Source organism: Equus caballus, chromosome 6 (genome assembly GCF_041296265.1).
Source record: "Equus caballus isolate H_3958 breed thoroughbred chromosome 6, TB-T2T, whole genome shotgun sequence".
Taxonomy (NCBI): domain Eukaryota; kingdom Metazoa; phylum Chordata; class Mammalia; order Perissodactyla; family Equidae; genus Equus; species Equus caballus.
This window is the reverse complement of record NC_091689.1, coordinates 19,842,732-19,866,834: the sequence shown is the minus strand read 5'-3', so window position 1 is coordinate 19,866,834 and position 24,103 is coordinate 19,842,732. Positions and strand designations below refer to the sequence as shown.

The following is a 24,103-nucleotide window of genomic DNA, read 5'->3' as shown; positions in this document are numbered from 1 at the left end:
CCTCTGTTCTCACCTATGAACTTCCCTGACTACAGAGGTTGTGTCTTATCTTCATCTCATAAGAACCTACCACAAGGCCTGGCATGGGCCCTTGGTACATGGTTGATGAATAAATCAGTGGTGGATGTTACTGTAGAAATCCAGTGTTCACACTAAAGGTTTCTGACTATCGCCACTTTCAACTCTGGCCAGCCACCAGCCACCCCACCCTGGAGAAGGAAAAGTGAGGCACAGATCTGAAGCCCTCCAAAACTCTACAGGGAGAGGCCCAGGAGCAGCTGCAAAGGAGTTAGACAGTAACATCTGCTTAAGGTAAACCTCAAATTTAGGAGCTTTATGAGTCAGAAAGCGAGAGGCAAATGGAGGGAGGGTAGGGCGGAGAATGTGCATTCTCACAAGAGGCAGTAAGGTCCACTAAGTCAACAGTGTTGAAGCACAGCAGACAAAGGTGAAAGCTCTGATATGAACTTAGAGAGGTAAGGTGCCAGAACATGCAGGACCAGGTAAGACGCTGTTCTTCATTCTGCAGCTGCTGGAGAGCCACTGAAGGATTCTGTTTCTTCAGAGTGTGTGAGCTTGTGAAGAGGACGGGCACAGGCATTTAAGTTTTGAAAAAATCATTATAGCTAGGTATGCAGTCTCCTATTCAGACTTCCCATTGCCATTTCAATTACTTTCAAAGAACTACAGTTTCTCCCTCACTAGATGTAACACCTGGGTTGTGTGTACAAAGAGGAGCAAGCGCTTCTGCATCCAGTATGTGTTCTGGGTGAGCTGTAAAGTACTTACCATGTGAGGAGGGGGAGCTGGACCAGGAGAAAAGGGAACCCTTCCCCACATCTTCATGATGTCACCAAGAGGTTGGAAGCTTTCATCACATGCTCTCTTCACCAATAAAGACATAGTAAAATAGCCCGCCTGAAACCACTCAGCCATCTCCTGATTATTGAAGGGACCTATAATAATACCAATTAGACAGAAAGGCAATAAGAATCCTTTCAGGCTAAAGAGGAAAAATATATTTCCTGGGTCTGATCCTCATCCAGAGGTAACAATTTGTTTCAAGTGGCAGCTATCATATATTTTGTACGACATCTTAATTTAATTCATCTCTAAAGGTGGTGAAAAGGCTTCTAACTAATAAAACGTAACTTTTTTTTTTTTTTTTGAGGAAGATTAGCCCTGAGCTGACAACTGCTGCCAATCCCCTTTTTTGCTGAGAAAGACTGGCTCTGAGCTGACATCGGTGCCCATCTCCCTCTACTTTATACGTGGTACGCCTGCCCCAGCATGGCTTGACAAGCGGTGCACAGGTCTGCGCCCGGGATCCAAACCGGCAAACCCCAGGCTGCTGAAGCGGAACATGCAAACTTAACCACTGCACCACCAGACCAGCCCCAGAAACAATTTTGAAATAAGCCTTATATCTACACATCCCAAATTCTTAGCAGTGCTTTTATCATTTTAAGAAGCCTAACTGTCTCCACTTCACTCAATCTCTACAATTCACTTGTCAGAAAAGTATAATGAAACTGAAAAGAGGTAGTATTTGTTAGACTTTATATCACTTAAGCATAGAGAATATAAACATGCAGGGCTGAATATGCTCTTCTCTAATTTTCATTTTCTGCCAGAGATTATTGAAGTTTAGGCAAAATATAAATAATAATCAGTTAAATTAAGACAAACTATAATTTATTTATCTAGGTAAAACTAAATCTGGCCTTGGTAGGGGGGTAAAAACTAACATTCTTTAGATGCTTTACAATAGAAAATAAATATTTTATACATAAAATTAACAAACAAACTCTCATCAATAACAATTCATTCATTCAGCAAATATTTACTGAACACCAATGGTACGCGTCCAGACAGTGGGGATACAGCAGCAAACAAAACAAAGCCCTGGAACTTCTACTTCCAAGAAGATGGAGTAGATGTCCTTTTCCCTGCTTCTCCTGCTAAATACAACTAAAAACGCTGGCCAATATATATAAAACAAACAAAAGAAGACTCAGAAAGGTGGAGAAGGTAGACTGACTAGGGGCCTTGGGGCCTGAGGAATCACATGGTGGTGAATTCCCTGGGTTTTCATTTTACCTCATATATCCCAGATCTGGAGCTGAAAAGGCCAGCAACAAGAAACATGACCCAATATATACAATTAAAAGCATGACCCAACTACATGCTGTCTACAAGAAAGTCTCTTCAAATCTAACAATGCAGGCAGGTTCAAAGTCAAAGGACAGAAAAAGATGTACCATGAAAATATTAACCAAAAGAAAGCTAGAGTGGCTGCATTAATATTTGATAAAGTAGACTTCAGAGCAAGGAAAGTTACCAGAGACAGAGAGCTATATTATATAATAATAAAGGATCAGTCCACCAACAAGACAGAGCAACCATAAAAGTGTATGCACCAAACAACAAAGCTGCAAAATATGGGAAGCAAAATCTGATAGCTGAAAAGAGAAACAGACAAATCCACAATTATAGTTGAAGACTTCAACACTCCTCTCTCAACAATCGATAGAACAACCAGACAGAAAATCAGCAAGATTATAAACCTCAACACCACCATCAACCAACAAGAGCTAATTGATATTTATAACACTCAAAAGACACATTCTTTTCAAGCACTCACAGAACTGAGAGCAAAACAGAATCTAATCTGGGCCATAATAAATCTCACTAAGTTTTTAAAAATTGAAATCATACATAGCATGTTCTTCAACCACAAAAGAATCAAACAGAAATCATACACAGAAAGATATCAGAAAAATTTCCAAACACTTGGAAACTAAACAATACACTTCTAAATAATCCTGGGTAAAAGTGGATGAATGAAAATACTTATATCAAAAATTTGTGGTACACAGTCAAAGAAGTGCTGAGAGAGAAATTTACAGTATTAAATTACATTAGAAAAAAGGAAAAGTCTCAAATCAATAATATAAGCTCTCACCTCAAAAACCTAAAAAAAGCAAAATAAGCCCCAAGAAGCAGATGATAAAGACAAGAAACCAATGAAACCGAAAACAAAAGTAGTCAAAAAAACCAATGAAACAAAGCTGAATCTTTGAAAAGACTGGTAAAATTAACAAATCTCCAGCAAAACTGATAAAGAGAAAAAGAGACATGAACAAATTACCAATAACAGGAATGAAATGGGGGATTATCACTACAGAACCTTCAGATATCAAAAACATAAGAAGGGAATACTTTTATCAAAAAGATAAGGGAAAACTATCAAAAAAGATTAAAAGGGAATATTCCATACACATAAATTTGACATCTTAGATGAAATGGATCAATTCATCAAAAAACAGAAAACTACCACAATTCACCCATATTAAATAGGTAATTTAAACAGCCCTGTAACTATTAAGGATATTGAATTTGTAACTTTAAAATTCTCAAAAAGAAGTCTCTAGAGGGTTTCACTGGAGAACTCTGCCAAACATTTAAAGAACTGACACCAATTCTAAACAATCTTTTCCAGAAAATAGAAGGGGAGAGAATAATTCCCATTTTATTTTATAAAGCTATTATTACCCTGATACCAAAAACCAGATAGAATACCAAAACAAAACAAAACAAAACAACATTCCTCATGAATATAGATACAAAAATCCTTAAGAAAATATTACCAAATAGAATTCAGCAATATATAGAAAGAAGTATACATCATGATCTATTGGAGTTTATTACAAGAATGCAAAGCTGGTTCAATACTCAAAAACCAATCAATGTAATCCACCATATTAAGTGGCTAAAGAAGAAAAATCATATGATCACATCAACAGATGCAGAAAAAGCATTTGAAAAAATCCAATACCCAATCAGAGAAACTCTCAAAAAACAGGGTACTTCCTCACCTTGATAAATAGCATCTACAAAAACCTAGCAGCTAAAATTACACTTCATTATTAAAGACTGAATGTGTTCCTCCTAAGATAGAAACAGAGAAAACAAAGCAAGTCTGTCTGCTCTCACTCCTCTTTATTCAACACAGTGTTGGAATATACAATAAGGCAACAAAAAGAAAGAAAAGGAATACAGATAGGAAATGAAAAAATAAAACTGTCCCTATTTGAAGATGACAATAATGTCTACCTAGAAAATCCTATGAAACCTAACAAAAAACAAAGAAAACTCCTAGAACCAATGAGTTCAGCAAGGTCACAGAGTAAAGACAAATATCTGAACTTCAATTCTATATACTAGTAATGAATGCACAGACACTGAAAATAAAATTTACAATTGCTCAAAAACAAAAACGCAAATACTTAGGTTTAAATCTAATAAAACATGTGTAGAGTCTATGCTGAAAACGATACAGCGCTGACAAAAAAAAACAAAGATCTAAGTAAACTGAGAGACATATCATGTTCATGGATTGGAAAACAACATGGGAAAGAGGTCAATTCTCTTCAAAACAATATAAAGGTTTAACATAATTCCTATTAAAATCTCAGAAAGAGTTTTGGTAAATATAGACAAGATTATTCTAAAATTTGTATGATTTTCAAGGAATTAGAAAAACTAAAAACTATTTTGAAAAAAATATGAACAGAGATAAATCATTCTACCCCATGTCAAGACTTCTTATATAGCTACAGTAATCAAGACTGTGTGGTACTGGTGGAGAGACAGACACATAGATCGATGGAAGAGAATAAAGAATCCAGAAACAGACCAACACAAATATGCTCAGTTGAATTTTGACTAAGGTGCAAAAACAAGTCAAAGGAAGAAACAGAGTCTTTTCAACAAAAGGTCCCAGAGCAACTGGACATCCATGGGCAAAAAAATATACCGACATAAGTCCCACACCTTAGAGAAAAATCAACTCAAAATGGATCACAGAATTGCGTGTCAAACACAAAAAAAAATTTTTTTTGGAAAAAACATAGCAAAAAAATCTTTGGGGGCTGGTCCAGTGGTGTAGCGGTTAACTTCACGAGCTCTGCTTTGGTGGCCTGGGGTTCACTGGTTCAGATCCTGGGCGTGGACCTACACACCACTCATCAAGCCATGCTGTGGCAGCACCCCACATAGAAGAACTAGAAGGACTTACAACTATGTACTAGGGTTTTGGGGAGAAAAAAAAAAAAGACAAAGATTGGCAACAGACATTAGCTCAGTGTCAATCTACCTCACCAAAAAAGTATACCTTTAAAAAAACAAAAAAAAATATATCTTTGGGATCTGAAGCTAGGCAAAGAGTTCCTCTTAGACTTAATACCAAAAGTAGAATCCATAAAAGGAAAAAATTTATCTATTGGACTCCATCAAAATTTAAAACTTTTGCTCTGTGAAACTCTGTTAAGAGGATAAAAAGATACAGACTGGGAGAAAATATTTGCAAGCCACTCATCTAACCAAGGGCTATTATCTAGAACATATAAAAGAACTCTCAAAACTCAAAAGTAAAAAAAGCAAACAATCCAATTAGAACACGGGCAAAAAACATGAGACATTTTACTGAAGAGGACAAACAGCCAATAAGCACATGAAAAGATGTTCAACATCATCAGTTATTAGGGAAATGCAAATTAAAAACTACAATGAGATGTCACTACACATCTGTCAGAATGGCTAAAACAAAAAATAGCAACATCAAATACTATCAAGGATGTGGAAAAACTGGATCACTCATAGATTGCTGGTGGGAATACAAAAAGGTACAGCCCCTCTGAAAAACAGTTTGGCAGTTTCCTAAAAGAAACTAAACATGTGATCACCATACAACCCAGCAACTGCACTCCTGGACATTTATCTCAGAGGGATGAAAGACTATTGTTCACACAAAAACCTATCCATGAATGTTTAACAGCTTTAATATAATAGCCAAAAACTGAAACAACTCAGATGCCGTTCACAGGTGAATGGTTAAACAAACTATGATATATTCACATCTTGGAATACTACTCAGCAAACAAAAAGAAACAAACTATTGATATATACAACAATCTGGATGAATCTCCAGAGAATTATGCTGAGAGAAAAAAGTCACTGTTACATATTGTATGATTCCATTTATACATTCTTGAAATGATAAAATATAAAAATGGAGAACAGATTAAGGGTCGCTAAGGGTTAAGGAGTGGGTGTTAAGTGGGAGGGAAATGCACGTGGCTATAAAAGGCAACATGAGGGATCCCTAATGAAATGGAAATGTTCTGAATCTTGACTGTATCAATGTCAATATCCTGGTTGTTGATGTTGTACTATAGTTTTGCAAGAGGTTACCACTGGGGGAAAATGGGTAAAGGGTACATGGAATCTGGTATTATTTCTTACAACTGCATGTGAAGCTACAATTATCTCAAAGTAAATTTAATTAAAACACGCAGCCCTGCTGTTGTGCACCTTACATTCTACAGGGGTGTAAACAGATCATGAACAAAATATACAAAGTGCCAGGTAGCAACAGATGCTGTGAAGAAGAATAAAGCAGGGGAAGGGGACTGAGAGTGAAAACGGAATTATTACATTGGAGAGAGGCCACAGGGTGTACTTGGTAAAACACTATCATGAAACTGGCACTAATATAAATCAACAACCAATTTCAGATTATAATCAAAGATTTCAAAAGCAGAAACAAAGAATCAACAAATGTCCTTTGCAGCATTCTCTCCCCATTCTAACGTTTTAAGGGATTTGTTGATAATATGCTACTATCTTTTCTCAGACATTTTTAATAGTTCTTTATCATTTATGATATCAACTTCACTGAAGCGAAACATTCACGCGAGGTCTTCCAAGACTGCTGCCGTCACCTGTTTACGGTAGGGAGACTGAAGTAAAGAGAGGGTAACAAACTCACCTGCCTAGTTAACCAGCTGGGATGTCAGCACTGAGGGAGTCTTTAGCATTTTGTTTACACCTTTATCCTATTACTAATCACATTCCGCCTTGTATTCAAATTATTTTCATTGGACTCTCCCTCCCTCCAGTGAAATTGTAAAGTACTATGGGTAGAGCCTATAAAATGCCTTCTATATATATAAAGAAAGCCCATAGCATTGACTTCTTTTTCTACTATTACGCAAATTAACATTAAATAATCACCATCTTACAGAATCTGGAGGTAATGGTAGACACTCCTGTACTTAAAGTAGAACGGAACAACCTACCTTGAATTTCTCCCTGAGGATCTTTGTAATACCACTTCTGCATTGCTTCATGCATCAGTGGAACTGAGACTCCCTTAGCTCTGTGCTCCTGCAGTTTTGATGCCAATCTCTCATCATCTAGTGCACTGTCCTGGAGATAAGCCACCATCTTCTCAGCTTGCTAATAGAAAAACAAAAAGAATGCATTGCGGAAACAAATGATCCTAAATTAGTACTTGTACACATAATAAAAATGCCTATCCTTTTTTTGACCTCTGAAAGGCATTATGCAAGGCCTATTTGATCTACGAAAGGCATTATGCAGGGAACACAGCAGACAACAATTTAATTCTTCCAACAATGCCATGAAATAGGTACTATCCCCATTTTACAGGGGGGAAACTAAGGCTCAGAAAGGTCAAGTCTTGCTCAAGGTCTCAAAATTATTAAGCAAACCAAACTGAGATTAAAACACAAACTTGTATGGATCAAAGCCCAAGCTTCTAATCAATACACTAATAGAGTACTTTTTAAACTAATAAGCCATTGGTCAATCCTAAATTGTATTAACTAAACCTGTAAAAACATGAGTGTTAACAGAACAGAAGGCTCAATTAATGAAAATAAAATCTTCTACAAGTTTTACTAAGACATTGTCCCCCTTCTTCAACATTTCTTGCCACAATCACTCCACCCTGAAGGAAAGAGTTTCTTGTGTAGAAAGCAAGCTATCATTTACTTTACATAGAAACAATAGTATATACAATCTTAGGGAAATCTAGAGACATGAAGAAGATGTTAATATCCTGAGGGTTTAACTATTTTCCCTGTCACATCTTAGGCAAAACACACAGAAGACACAAGTGCCCATCCACAGCTGCTTGTATTCGCCATTTTTGGCATTCCATTAATTTCCAAAAAGAAAAAAGAAAAGCAAACAGCTAAGGGCAACCTCAGAAGAGCAAAAAATAACCTGACATAATGACTACTACATAGCAGAAACTTATAAGCATGAAATGATTTAAAAGACAATTATTCACACAAATAAATACTAGACATACAAACTTTTCCAGTACTAAAATATAATGCACAAAAGTTCCAGTTTTGAATGTTCATTTAATGCTTTCTAATTTTTATGGCAGTTTGAGAGGAGAAACAAAGAATTACATGATTTTTTACCTGCTCCAAATGTTTGAGACCCTCTTCATCATCTGGCTCTGTGGAAACACTGCCCATACCAGGAGCACCTACGACCGGCGTTTCAACTGGCCGGAGGGCAGGACTAGGACTGGGAACAGGAGGTGGAAGTATGAGAAGAGGAGAGGCTGTATCTGAAGGAATCTGTGACAGGGGTTGCTGGACATCAGGAACCATTTCTAGAGGAAGAAAGTGTGGACACATGAAAACCCTTTAAAGGACAGAGACTCTCACAAGGGATAACTCTACATTATCAAGTTGGGCAACTTGCTAAATGGACTCAACAGAAATGTGAACTGTGTCAGGAACACTGCAGCTACTTCTTACAGAGAAGTTTAGTATTCCTCCCTAGAATGACAGATGTACTTCCCTAGAATGACAAAATCTAAGGATGAAAAGGTATCCAGAAGGGCCTTCTACAGTGCATACTGCGTGGTAGTGCATCCACCCAATAGTTATAGGTCTGTCTCTTGAAAACACTCAGAAAGTCTAATCCTTTCTTTATAGCATGTCTCCAAAGAGTAAAGACAGTTAACAAAGCACTGCAAATCTTCTCAAAGATGTCATATCTCATCATCAAAACCTTTATTAAAAATATCTGCAATTATCTTGAATAAGTACCTATTTCAAGTCATAATTAATCTAATTGAATACATTACATTTTGTAGGATAACAAAAAGCACTTGGAGTCTGCCAGTGCAGTGCAAGGACATTCTTCTCACTAAGAATAAAGACTGCAAAAGAGGTTCTGTCTTGGTTCCTATTTCTAACCTCTCAGTACGCAGGCTCTTAAGAAGGAAAGGGGAATGGAAGTAATTAGATACAACTGCAGATTCCCCTTTGAAACCTTGTTTGTTCAATTACAGACAGCTTCTCCAAATTCCTGTTCCTCTCACTTTCCTTCCTTTGCCAAACTTCTTAAAAAAAAAAGACGACAGTCTAGGGGCCGGCCTGGTGGCACAACGGTTAAGTTCGCACATTCCGCTTCTTGGCGGCCCGGGGTTTGCCGGTTCGGATCCCGGGTGTGGACATGGCACCGCTTGGCAAAAGCCGTGCTGTGGTAGGCATCCCATGTAAAAAGTAGGGAAGATGGGCATGGATGTTAGCTCAGGGCCAGTCTTCCTCAGCAAAAAAAGAGGAGGATTGGCAGTAGTTAGCTCAGGGCTGATCTTCCTCAAAAAAAAAAAAAAAAAAAAGGGACAGCCTATACAAGCTGTCTCCACTTCACCACCACCCCCACCTGCTGCAAGGTGACTTACACTCTCACGCCTCCAGCAAAGCTTCCCTCCTAAAGATAAGCAGTGACCCAAAGTCAGCAAATCCAACAGTGTTTCCTAGTCCTCACCATCCAACCTCAGTAGTGTGTGACACAATCCACCCAATGCTAAACTGAAACATTCTCCTTCCTTAGCCTTTCCGCACTCTGCTCTACTCTTGCCTCTGAAGATTTTTCTCTGGCTCTTCTTCATCTGCCCTCTAAAAACAGGAATTACCCAAAGTTCTGTTCTTAGCCCACTTACTTTTCTTCTCACCTCTAACAAGTATATGTAATCTTTCAGATTTCATCTCCTCTCAAACCCTGAACTCTTCCCATCTAGCTATAGTCTCTCACTCACAAGTGCTCTCTGGCCATCTCTACCTAATTCCTCATCAACGCATCAGAATCAATGTTCAAAACTGAAATTTTTCTCTCCCCTCCCAAACGTGCTCCTTAACCTCCACTCTCCTTTTCTATTAATGGTACTGCAATCCTCTCAGGCATCTCGCTCATCTTTGACTCTTCCCGCTTTGCCCTGATATACAAGCAGTGACTATGTCCTGCCAGTTTCTACTTTCAAATCTCATCTGCTAGTACCCTTCCCTTACAGGTGCACTGCCTACATGACAGTGACTGCTCAGGAGCCCAACAGGTCACACTGCAGCCCAGCTGTCATCACAACAATCTAGCCTACACACAGCTGTCAAATCCATGTTCCAACCATGTTTCCCACTATCCTCCTTTTCACACCACATACTTCATCTAAATAAAAACAGGAGCTGATTCCTGCCCACACCGGGATCAGTCTCACTTCCTCACTTCAGCTCTGCTACCCAGTACTGGAATGCCCTCTCCCAATTCATCCAGCTACACCTGCTTCGAAATTCTTCTTATTATTCCAAGACGAGCTGGAAGACACTTACTCCCTGAAGCATTCCAAGAGTCCACCAATTGTGAGTTCGTATCATTATTTTTGGCCTATATTACTGATATACACATACTTTATCTCCCCAATAGACTATAAATATATAAAGTTTCAATCTTTAATGCACATCTATGAGGCTTTCTCAAAACATGCATGTCGGGACACCATTCCTAAAATCTCCCAGAATAAGGTCTTAGGCATGTGCATTCAAGAGAATGAACCACAAATAATTTAGGGGTACATAATAACTGAAAAATGACTATTACAAATTAAACAGGCCTCAAAACATGCAAGTCCCACAGTGTCTGACATATACATAGTAGAGATTCAAATACTTGCTGAATTCATTCATTCAGCTTTGTTCTAGATATAAACTGAAAAGAAATCTTTGGTTCAAGTCCTCAAAATATTAGTCTATTGGGCAAAAAAGAAAATAAACAGACCTCTGTAATACTGTATTTCTATGTTAGAAATAGTGCTGGTTGGGAGCCTGGGATGGGAGAGAGTTTCAGGTACAGAGAGCAGTATGTGCGAGGGCACCAAGGCAAGAGAACAAGGCAAATTTCAGGACCTAACAGGCTGTGAGTCTGGTGGACAGAGTACGAAGGAGATAGAGACTGGCGCTGCAACTGCACGGAGGGAAGCAAATGCAGATCACATAAGGTCTCATAGGCCATGTTAAAGGGTGTGAATTCTTATGGTGAATGAATCAGTTAACCCTTCAACATCAGACACTACAATGTCATTTTTAATTATGCACAAGAAAAAACAGAAAGGAATATTAATGTTGCCTACTAAGATATATGAGCAATTTAAAATCAACACAGTGACACTGGAGGAGGAGATATACTTTAAGCTTATTCTCTAGCAAAGGTGACGGGACTTCCACAGATTCATCCATGTTCTTTTTGGCCTCTTGTGGAATAATGGCATTTTGCTTTGTTATCTGGACATACATATAGCCACCACGTGAAAGGAAGGTACCTGTCTGATGTGGGAACCAAACCACTGCAGAGGATCCCAAACCCAATTTGCTCGACTGATGCCAGGGTGTCTGTGTGAAAAGACCCTAGGACGTGAGATTCCTGAGGTCCACCCTTGCTTCTTCTAACCCTGTTTTGGTGAATTCTGGGATGGACACATATGTGGGAAACAGTGTTTGACCAGGTTAATGGTAAAACAATCTATTCCATTAATTCACCACTAGAATAGAAGCCTATCTTATCCGTGATCACTGGCCCCAGTAGAAGCCTATTTAGCTTGTCGACTCTCATAAATACATACCGTCCCCTCTGCTGGGCACTTTGGTTGGCAGATTATTTTCTGTCCGACTCTCTTCTTCAGCTTTTTCTGTTTGTTCAGTTTTGGATTCCTCTTTCCTCTCAAATTGTGGTGCTTCCTGAGGCTGATGGTCTGAAGGAGTACCTGGCCTAGCAGATGATGATGAGGTTTGGGGTGTTTCCTCACTAGCTTCTGTAACATGAAGTAATCTTAAATTACCAACTTAAGAAACTTTTGGTTTGATGGAAAAAAAAAAAGGTAGAAGACAAAAATGAGCCTTACCAACTCCTAGTCTCTCTGTCTTCTCTCCCTCTTTGTTATTTGTCTTATCGGGTTCTTTGGCTTCTTCATTATGGCTACTCTCGGAGTCAGAGCACTCCTCCCCTTCCTCCACAGGCCGGAAGTCCATCTCCTGCTCTTCAGGAATAGGCTCTTTCTGTACTTTCTGTAGCAAGAAAAAAAGCCAAAGATTAAGAGCATATTTGGATTTGGTAGGTCAGTGACTGTCATGACATTTAAAACAAACTTCTTACCTTTAGAGAGAGGAATGCTCCAGATGAGTCAAATGTGCCCATTTCTTCTTCAGCATCCTCTAAGCACCATTCAGGCAAGCTATCCCTGTCATCATCTATGCTTCCACTGCCGGAGCGCACCCTTCGGTAACCCCGTTCATCATCCCGATCTCGAAAATCAAACTCAAACCTTCGCCGTCGTTCCATGTGTTCCCGCCAGCCTGCAGAACGAGGGCCATCTGGGATGAGGAGGAGGACACAAACCTTAGGAAAGTTTTATGAAAGCATTTGGAAAAAAAATCATGGATAGGAAATAGATGAGAAAACAAGTGACAGCAAACTCAAGTGAATCAATCCACTAAAGAGAAAATTAGGTACATTAAATGAAGTCCAGAGCTCAGCATATATATACCATCACTAACGAAAATAGCAGTTATCGTCATTAAGTACTGAGCCAGACAACATATTCTAAAGCTTTTAAAGATAAATTTAAAACAAATCACTTTTAAAGGACACTTTATTCAAAGTATCTACTTTTAATAAGCTTTAGGTATCTTATTGAAATGTTGATTAGCCTCTCAAGTGGCCTTCTCCAAGCCCAGATGTACAGCACTGAATACCTTTCCATCCTAAAGTCCACGCTTTCCCTTTGGCAGGTCTTAAAGCATTTTCTTTACTCTCAAGAAAATATCATTCTTTATGGGTAAGATCAGCCCCCTGTGTCAATTCATAATATCAAACTCATATGCCTACTTGCTAGTGCCAAGATCCCATTTGTAATTCTGACTCCCAATAAGAAGTCATGGAATTACAGCACTAACATATGTCAGAGATTTTATATAACCCTCTATCCTAATTTCACAGTTTAAGAAACAAAAATTATTCTGACAGCAGAAGTAACTTGCATAACGGCAAAGCAGAACTACAATCCAATCCTGCATCCTCTACTGCTTTTTCCACAATAACATGCTTACTCTCCTTTCCCTTTTCTCTCATCTCTTAACTCTCCCTAGGGAGTTTTTATTTCTGTATAATACCCCCAGGGACATTCCTAAATCCACCCTAACATACTTCTTGTTACATCTACTTTCCAACAGAAAAAGGCTGCCTAAGAATAAAAAAATCCTAGCTAAGGTATTTTTTCCAAAAAAAAGAGGGAGACTCTCGTTAAAATCTGACAAACCTGAGTCTAAAATAATCTTAAAAAGAGAGGCAAGTTTTAACCTAGTAGAATTTTCTATCCTTGACTGCTTTCCCCTTAGGACACAGACAAAAGAAATGAGGCCAAAGTTAAATATTCTTACTACCGAGGCCCAATTTGCTAAACCAGTAATCTAAAAATCAAACTGAAAACCAAAGCGCAAAATGTAAAAATGCCAAATGCAGACAGTATCTCGAGAATAAGCCGCTCAGGGAAAGGTGAGAAAATATTCCCACACCCCCACCCTCTATTCACAACAACCAAAGACTATTTACCACCTTCTATGAAAACTATGGAATTTTACACCCAGATTGCTTTAACATAAATCTGGGGTCACTACTCAAAAGAAGTACTCATGATCAAACGCTAGATTCCACAGTACTCTGTCTATTACCAACATTTCTAAACCGTCTGTGAGCATGCACTTTAATAGGATCTATCCTGCTTGGCATCTGGCTCAGGTTTCCCTCTTACTGAATTTCCTAAATTCAGCTCGCAAAGCGGATACGTAGCAGTCCTCAGGGCCCCCAACTCCACACACATCCAGCAACGAGCCCTACCTTAATAAAACTACATCCCGTAATTCTGTTGTTGTCTTACCAACAGTTAATAAAATTTTATTCACAAAATTAAATGTGACAATCAACGTACATCTATAGCTTATCAAGATTGACCACTGCTTTATAGACCTTATATCAGAGCTAAAGTTTGACACTTTTCACAAGATAAAATCAGTCAAAATCACTATATTTAAAATTTTAATCAAATTCTAACAAAGATTAACTAAAATCTAAGAAATGTCAAGAGTAATTTATAACAACCAATATAATCAGATAATTTTAATATGCTGGGTTGAAAAAGTAGTGGTATTCTTGTTTAAAAATGCATATTTACAGCGTCTTTTCAGCCACATATATCTTTATAGCCCCCAAACTGTCTTTCAAAAATATAGAGATAAAATATTTTGGAAAACTGTCAAGTTGATGTCAAAACTGACATGAAAGTCAAATACTAGGAAGAAATACTTAGAAAAGACTAAAAAAAGACAATATATATTCAAAATCTAAGTTGTTGGTGAGGACAGTCAGTGGCAGAATATAACACTAAAGTTTTACTTCGACTCCCTTTAACAGAATCAACATCAGACATTTGTGCTCAGAAACACTGCTCATCTTCCAAAACATTCACCTTGTTTGTTTTTGATCAGCTGGAATTTTTCTTCTCGCTCAGCCCAGATCCTGTCCATTCTTTTACTGAACGCTTGTTGAGAACATAGTCTACGAACCCTTCTGCGTACAGGCAAGCTCAGCACAAAATGCCGTGACGCCTTGAAGAGAACTATAACATTTGGTTGCCCAGGACCCAGACTGATGAGAACCGCCTGGATAACTGTGATGTAAACAATGACTACTGATGACAGGCAGCCATGAGGAGTTGGCGTAAAAGCCTCATAAGTCTACCCAAAGATGAACTTTACTATGTTTCTACCTACTCACAACTCCATAAAGCACTCTAAATGTAATGCTTACTCAGACCAACACCTAGTGGTTTTGCTAATAACTTGGTATTAAAAAGTAAATGAAAGCAGTTATTATAACTTACTCTATCAAAGGTAAGTTTCCTTGGCATATGGTTGATAAAACAACATTATACACATGAAATTCAGAAGACATGTATACACACTTCTTATGCTTCAGTGCTGCATGACCCGACGGTTCAAACTACAGTGGCATCTGATTATCACGAGACATGGAATCAGCACTTTGGTAGGGGATGAACTTTGACACAAAGCACCAGTGTCTTCAATTACCAGCATATCTAATGTCAGGGAAGAATAGTCTGAAGCTTTCTTAAGAGTCAAACAGAACAACTTACAAAACCACTAATTACTACTATTCTCTCTTCTTTTTCTAAAGTTAGAGGGACAAAAGAATGAACCTGTGATTATGTTTTTGACCTGGGTTTAAAGTTTATTCTTCAAATAAACATAAATCACATTTTCAGGACCAAAAGAAAATCCTTTCAGGTTTTTTGTTGTTTTTTTTTTTTTTTGAGGAAGATAAGCCCTGAGCTACCATCTGCTGTCAATCCTCCTCTTTTTGCTGAGGAAGACTGGCCCTGAGCTAACATCCATGCCCATCTTCCTCTACTTTATATGTGGGACACCTGCCACAGCATGGCTTGCCAAGCGGTGCCATGTCCACACCCGCGATCCGAACCAGCAAACCCAGGGCCACCAAAGTGGAACGTGCAAACTTAACCGCTGAGCCACCAGGCCGGCCCCGAATAAATCCTTTCTTATGCAGGAAAGGAAACCATTTTTGAGGGAGCACATATTCCTAAGTGAGCATATAATTATACACTTAAAAGTTTTAAAGCATACTGAAAAAAGACTCAAAGTCTTAGTTAGACAAAACCAAATGAAACCCTCTCTCATTTTTGCAGTTGAAGGCAGCTGCTTCCCATTAAACCACACTATTTGCCTCAGAAAAATAAAAGCGATTTTAATCAACTGAATAGATGTGGGGAATTTTTAGGTTGAACCTTGCTGTAGTGAGAAGACTGAGTGTAATGACATAAATAATATAATATTATGACTTTTTTTTCTTTACCGATTTATGCTTCCTGCTTAATCACTAACATTTTCCACCACATCCTCACTTATTTCAGTCCCATGTGTTTTGACTCATCAGAACTCTTACCAGGACTGTGAGGCCGCCACCTTTCTCCATCCCTTCTTGATCCAGCCAGGCGCCAACCTCCATCTTCATCTTCTCCATTTTGTTCCTCTCTAAAAATACGCCAATTTTCACTTTCTGAGCGTATAAATTCATGCTTTCTCCCCACTGATGTCGGTCCACCTTCCTCAAAATTTGGTCTCCCTGTAGAGAAAATAAGTAAACATGAGCCTTGGCTAGCAAGGATTCTGAAAACAGACTTGAGTGCTCAAAACAAGCTTTTCTGCAAATGTGTCCATGTCAATGTTTGGACAGTATAAATAAAGTAGCTAGAGAAAATGCATATATTATTAGACACGTTTCTTAAAGCTGAATGTTCATAGACTTGGTAATTACTTTTTAAACAAAAACAGTATGTGCATTAAAAAAAAAAAGAGCATCCAATGAAAAGTTAACCAACCTTCCCTACACAAGACCCCAGAGTCTCACCACTCGAAAAGTAACCACCATTGATAGTTTCTTACAAAGCCTTCCAAAACTATCTGCGGCTATACCCACGCATGCATACATACAGATCCCTCATTCACACTCACGTAACACCACCCTCAGAACAGTGTATATATTGTTTTGTACCCCTGCTGTTTTCACTTAACAGGTATCTTGGCAATCCTTCTTTACCAGCACATATTTCCTTTTTTTTGATCATTTGATATTTTTAATTATATGATGTACCTTAATTTATTTAATCAACTCAAAAATAAAGACTATAGAGAGCTATAATTTTTCACTTACTCTAGCACCTAGTACATTATAGGTATACAACAAATTGCTTTTGAACAGAATTCAAAGCTAAGCTGTCTAACCCGATGCAACTCAAGTTATACTAACAGTAAAAGAGGGCCTGGTATACCAACTAAACTAAATTGGTACCTTCAAAGGAAAAATTCTAAACTGTGCAAAAATTCTTTAGTTACCATCCCACATAAGCTAACATATATGATTCATAACAGATTATACAAAATCTGACATTAAAGTAGTTGAAAATCCAGAACATATACTGATGTCCTCAGTCTAGAATAATAAAAGTTATATACTCTCTCAGTGATAACCTCAATTCTTTTCATTAAATCATACTAAAAGGGAAAAAAATGAGGAAATTCTAATTTCTGGTCATCCTCTTATATTTCATTTCACATGTATTAAGATTCAACATCCTCATTGCCCAAATGGTTGTTGGGTTGTTAGCAGGTATTATTCTATTAAAGGATAAAATATCTTGGTGGGGGGGGGCAATTATTTCCTGGGCTAACCACTATCTGCTTTATTATGGTAGGCAGTCTCTAAAATAGCCCCCAACAATCCCTGCTTTTCTTGTCTTTGTTTAATCTCCTTGCCTTAAGTGTGGGCTGGACTTACTGTCACACTCCTAACAAACAATACAGCACAAGTGATGAGATGTCACTTCCAACATAAGCTAAAAACAACAATGGCTTCCATCTTAGCTGCTCTCTCTGAGGGAATTCAGCTACCATGTTGTGAAGCACCCGTATGAGCAGCCCACATGGCAAAGAAGTCAGGCTTGCCAACAGCCACATAAGTGAGCTTGGAAGTGGATCCGACCCCAGCTGAGTCTTGAGATGACTGCAGCTCTGACTGACACTGTGATTGCAGCCTCACGAGACCCAGGACAGAACCACCTAGCTACGTTGCTCCCTCCTTGCCCACAGAAACTGAGATGATAAATGTTTACTGTTTGCAGCCACTAAGTTTTGGGGGTAATTTCTTACACAGCCATAGTAATAAAAACACTCATTCAACTGATTTAACCTTCATAACAATCCTCAGTATTAGAAGTTATTCTTCCCATTTTATAGCAGAGAATATTGAGGCTCAAAAAAATAACTCAGGAGAATTGTCCAAAATTACACAGACTATTTAAATGGCATGGATAGGATTCAAATGTTAATCTTCTGACTCATTCAACAAATATTTATTGCACACTAAGTGTCAAGTTTTATGGATTCAAGTATAGACATATTCCATGTCTGCGCTTCAAATTAAAAGGGTTAGAAGATCTTCCGGGCTCTCTTGCTCAAAATAAAGGGGACAGTTCATTTTACATCCAATATTAAGACGATGAAAAATGTAGTTATACTTACAAAAGAGAAACAAACTTAAAACAAAGAAATCCCTAATGTACATAAACTGATAAATGATGGGAAATGGCTTTTAACTCAAGTACTCATTCAGTCACAAGTAATACGTGACAGACACTGTGCAATGATTTGGGAATACAGTGGTAACCTTACATGAAGGATGAGCTAGTGGAAACACTCGTTTTCATCTTTTTTTACACTAAGCCTTCAAAAAAGTAACGAATGTACCAAAGTAAGCAAAATAGCACTAAAGGGAAAATGCTTAACTCATCAAAAACTGGTCATTATAGTATTTTCTAACAGATAAGCTGCAAAAAATAAAAGTTACTAAAAATAAAAATACTAGTAATTCCTCGATCTTAGAAACAAAACTCTTATTTATCTGTGGTTAGCTTTTGCATAACTTTATATTTTGACATAGTTGCAATCAGTATGCTCACTATTTTTAATCTACTTTTCAACTATGATGGCAAATACTTCTTTGTGATTACACATCTCCCTACTACTACTACTGGGTATATACCAGGTATACCTTGTTGCAGTTGCATAATTAGATTATTCTCCACTGGACATGTACTTTACAACTAATATTTTGAGAACTATATATAATGAGGCAAGAAATATCTGTTTGCCTATGTGTCTTGCTTTTCTGAACTATTTCTTCTGAAAAGAACTTCAAAAAGTGAAATTACTAGGTCAAATGACAGACTTCATACATTGACATACCTTCCCCCCCAAAGTAAAGTGTCAAACCACCACATCACTTTACATTATCAACACTAATTGCTGCTATCCTTTTAAAACTCCTTTACTAGTTGTAAAATGGTATACTAATGCTCAAATATGAATTTTTCGTATTAAAGATTTTTCATGCTGTTTACTGACTTTATTTCCCTTTATATGAAATATTTGTTTGCATTTTTTCCTAAACTAACAGCTTCTTTACCTTTGTAAGTGTCAAGTCCTACATACACTTTTCATATTAGTACCTAGGAATAAGAAAAATATAAAGGGCAGGATAGGGTAAAAATAGCAAAACTAGAGGAAGAAAAAAATCTAGCTTTTCTACTGACTGAAAACCATTTTGTAGTTCTCAGCCAGTCAGAAAATCTGTACCTCACAAAGTTTGAATGATTATTTACGCAATTCCTTGTTCCAAAAAAGATCTGAGGTGAAAATTCTGAAGATAAAGACAAGCACGGTAGCAAAGAAAGGTCTTGGATTTAAAATTCTGGCTGCAATTCTGATCTATACACTTTGACTAAAGAAGACCCAACTCCTAACGTGAAAGTGGGGTGGGTGTGTGTGTGCGCGTGCACACGTGGGGGTGCGTGTATGCATGTGTTGAGGTGAAGCCACCTGAATTTACATGAACACTAGCCCATTCTAGTTCAAAAATTCTATAATAAAGTAGTTCAGAATATGTTACTAAATGCTTGTTTCCATAGAATAATTCCTAAAAACTGCAATGTACTTTTTGATACATCAAATATTGCATAATGAATAACTGCAACAGAAAGATCTAGGTGACAACTTCTCCAGTAAAGGAAGGAAAACCAAAATAAGTAATATAATTCTGACACGCCAAACATCTTCCACATGTAAATGCAAGGGAGGTGGAGTTTCGCCTTCAGGGGTCACTGTCATTTTCATAAGAGAAGGGCGAAAAGGATTCAACAACTTTTGAATGGACTTCACTCATCTTTTCCCTCTACCTTTAAGAAAACTTACTATGGAAGTATAACATTCTTACCAAAAGTACGCAAACCACAAATATACAATTCAAAGAGTTTTCATAAAGCAAATATGTCCTACGATTTAAAAAAAGAAAAAGGATATTTGGAACCCTCAAACGTCTTCATGTCCTCCCAATCAGCCCTTCCCCCAAAGTAAGCACTATCCTGACTTCTAACCTCAAAGATTAGTTTTGCCTGCTTTCAAACTTTTTATATAAATGGAATATTCATTTATGTCTGGCTACTTTCGCTGAACATTATGGGAGATTCATCCACACTGTTACAGAGAACAGTAACCTGTTCTTTTGCACTGCTGTACAGATTCTCATTGTATGAAAAGATCACAATGCATTACTCTACTCTACTGCTGACTTAGGTTATTTCTAGTTTTTTGCTATTACAAATTGTGCTCCTATGAAGATTCTTGATATGAAACTTGGTGAGCATATGTTTGCATTTCTGTTGGTATTTACAGAGCAGTGAAATTGCTGGGTAATAAGGTATATTCAATATTCCTAAGTACTACCAATTATTTTCCCAGATTAATAGTACTGCTTTACCATTTTTTTGCTTGTTGGTTTTACTCAAACCTCTAACAAACATTATCATGAATGCCTCCTCTATGGACAAACACAATTAAAGACACAGGATTAAAAATAAAGAAAAGAATTAGCCATAGACCTACCCTCTAGGCCCACAGGCCAGGGACACACAAGTGAATTAATAACTTAATAAACTTGAGTTGACAAAACGCACTGATGTATCGCATCTGATCCTCATAATAACCACAAGAGTTAAGTCAAACATTATCAACTCTATTTGTTCCTGTGAAGAAACAAATACCTGGAGGGGGGTTTCCTGAGGTCATATACCTAAGTAGTGACCAAATCAGAAGCAGAACCTAGGTATTCAAATGCCTGACCCAGGGCTTACTTACAAATTAAACCCATCAGAAGCAGCCAGAAATTCTACAAAAACTTAAGTAGGAAGAGGAAGATCTGGGATCTAAGTGTGACAAGCTCTAAAAGGGCAACAGGCATACCATGAGTGGAACATCTTGGGGAGACAGACTGTCAACATCCCTAAAAGTGGAAGGATGGAACTAAATTTGTTAATTTTCCAGCAGAAATGATGTTAAAATATAAACCCCTAAAAAACTGTTAAGACCAACTTCTTCAATATAAAAATTTTACTCCAGAAATTATTTTGAGGGGGAAAAAATGACTTCAAGCACCATCTAATAAAATATACACTTCCAATTACTACCAATATAACTAAAAGTTACATTGTATGCAAGAATTGCTCTAAAACATTATAAAATAAATCCTTTATAACCTAAATGATTACTGTAGACTGGTATTTTTTTTCTTTTTTTTTTTTCTTTTTAAAGATTGGCACCTGGGCTAACAACTGTTGCCAATCTTCCTTTTTTTTCCCTGCTTTATCTCCCCAAACCCCCCCCCCCCGTACACAGCTATATATCTTAGTTGCATGTCCTTCTAGTTGTGGGATGCGGGAAGCCACCTCAGGGTGGCCTGACGAGTGGTGCCATGTCCGTGCCCAGGATCCGAACCTTGGGCTGCGGCAGCGGAGCGCGGGAACTTAACCACTTGGCCACGGAGCCGGCCCCTAGACTTGTATTTTTGTAAACCTGGGGGGGTGAAGGTGTCAAAGAGAACTTCATCTGTATAATCTAAGTTAAAAATACATATATATTTGTGTTATTACTGATATAATTTAAAATAAATGACAAATATTAAAGTCATTTATGGGCATCTTAAAGAGAACATCTAAAGTTCCTTTTATGTCTAAAAATTCTAGGACTCCACAGTGATCAGGGCTAGTGAGGGACAACCACATGGCCTTTCTCAGCATTTAAAATCAAAGTCTTCCTCATTCTATAACATCAGCCCCATGAGAAAGTTGAGCGAGCAAATATTTTAGTTGACCTCTTTTTTAAATCTTAACAGATTAACTCATAAACAAGATTATTTAAAAGAAAATGTAATTGAATAATTTACAAGTTAATGCCTGAACCAAATATTCCTAACCTATAGTCAATAAATGAGCTTGTGGGTTAGGAATCCTTGAACTGGAACCACATATTATGCTAGCATGCCTTTTACTTTTTTCAGAAAAAAGGGTCTATGGTTTTTGTCAATCTTAAAAGTATCTATGACCTTCAAAAGGTCACAAAAGAAACACAAACTTAAGATGTATTTTTTTATGTATAAGAAAAAATATAACTGAACTCTATATATACACTATCTGTGGTTTTGGGCATCCCCTGGGTGTGTTGGAACATATTCCCCATTGATAAGGGGACTACTACACTCATTTAAATAATCTCATGTAAAATGCTGGATGCATGTTTAGTTACCTAAGTGGAATTATGTTATAGACCTTATTTGGTTGGTTTGGCACACCTCCCTGCTTATGCTTCCTTGGTGATGGACACCTAGGTTGGTTCCCTACTGACCCAGATAATGCTATAAAGAATTTGAAAAGGAAGATTTCCTTTTTCAAGCAATTATACTATCTTTATGGAGGGGCCTAGCTATTCTCACTTCTTCTCTCGAAATACGCTTAGTACCAAACTTCAGTCTCTTGAGCATTACTGTTGCTTAAGGACCTCACGTACACACACTGAGAAGGGTAAGATTACTTACCCTCCACGAAAAAAACATTTTTTTCTATTCAATATAGTAAACATGACTGTTTTGTGAGCAAACTATACTATCTGTATAATACATGTTACGTCCTTACATCAACAGTAACTCAAGATGTATAAAAAGTGCTAAAATACGTATGTACTACATATATAAATATTTTCCTCAATGGCAGTAAATACCTGGTTGTTTGAGTCTTAATGTATTAAGTCTGAATAGGATTCTTCTAAAAATAAAGTTAAATTAAAATGCAGTATTGGTTTTAGTCTGGTCTAATTGAGTGGACTTCCTAAGGAGAAAGAGCAGTAAAAGGGCACCTGTGTGCATGTTTGACACACAGCCAAAAATGGTGTTTATGGAAAACTTCAGATGGAGCAAAGAGGCACTCAGCCAACAAAATCTACAGCTGCGAGACTTGGAACTTACAAGTGCCCAAACTCCAAAAGCAAAAGTGGAATTATGGGACAGACTTTGAAGCTTGTTTATGTGCAAATTTCTCTAATGAGTAACTTTGTAGTCCTTCATTCAGATATATATTCTCTGATCAACACTAAAAATATTTTCTAATACCAGAGAAAACAGTGAAAGGAAATCCCATTCAAGTGTTGACATTTACTTTTTTTTTAATTACTTGTAAACAAAACTCAGGGTGGTTAGGATGGAGTAGTTTAAATTCTATATCCAGAGATTTGCAACTTTTCTCCCATCCTAACCCCCGAAGGGTAACAATGTTCCACTGGTTAACATGGGTCCTGAAAACTAGCAGTTCATGGCTGCAAGGGAGACTGGAGGGGCTGCAGCATATCAGAATCTCTTTGAAAAACCATCTCATGTGGTTTGAATACGCCCCATAGCCCTTACAGGCTCATCCTAGTCGTCTGCTGGCATACACCCAGATGCTGCCGGAAATCTCTGGGGAAGACAATCAGTAGGTGGGCTTGAGGGCAAAACTGGAAACCTAAATATACGGTGTAAGAGTGAACACTGGAGATCAGGTAAAGGCTTAAAGTGGGAGATTATCTACGTACATAGGCAGGACATTGCGCTCAAACTAAAGGTTTTGTTGTTTTCAAGGACAACGTGGTACAACTATGAATTATATACTAGATTACTTCAACTAGAAAGAAAATCAAACGCCTTTAGGGGCAGAGAATTGAATTTAATAAAGAGTAATGTACCTGGTTTGGGCACCTTGCTTAATCATTGTAAGTTTTAATAAAAATAAATGAATCAATGAACAGATACCTAGTATTTATGTTCATTCACAGAAGAGATGTTTTAGAGCCATCTCCAAATGAAAGCACTAATTGTATTTAGATGGGAGGGCCCATGTGTTTTAGGGTGAAGTCGGTATATCATCTATGCCAGT

General features: G+C 37.7%; 1 protein-coding gene across 13 annotated transcripts in view; it reads right to left on the bottom strand.

The window, feature by feature from the left end:
* Positions 1 to 24,103, bottom strand: part of GIGYF2 (GRB10 interacting GYF protein 2) — a 133,245-nt gene that overhangs the window by 39,108 nt on the left and 70,034 nt on the right. For 6 of the 13 annotated variants that reach the window (XM_014740389.3, XM_070269475.1, XM_070269476.1 and 3 more), the window contains 7 exons: positions 16,198 to 16,377; positions 12,316 to 12,533; positions 12,065 to 12,227; positions 11,786 to 11,974; positions 8,301 to 8,497; positions 7,143 to 7,302; positions 790 to 956 (listed from right to left, as the gene is read on the bottom strand). In XM_014740389.3, coding sequence (XP_014595875.2) covers positions 790 to 956; positions 7,143 to 7,302; positions 8,301 to 8,497; positions 11,786 to 11,974; positions 12,065 to 12,227; positions 12,316 to 12,533; positions 16,198 to 16,377 — 1,274 coding nt within the window. Of the gene's footprint in view, positions 1 to 789; positions 957 to 7,142; positions 7,303 to 8,300; positions 8,498 to 11,785; positions 11,975 to 12,064; positions 12,228 to 12,315; positions 12,559 to 14,683; positions 14,870 to 16,197; positions 16,378 to 24,103 lie in introns of those variants that run through there. The other 7 variants (XM_070269477.1, XM_014740390.3, XM_070269478.1 and 4 more) reach the window with 4 other exon arrangements.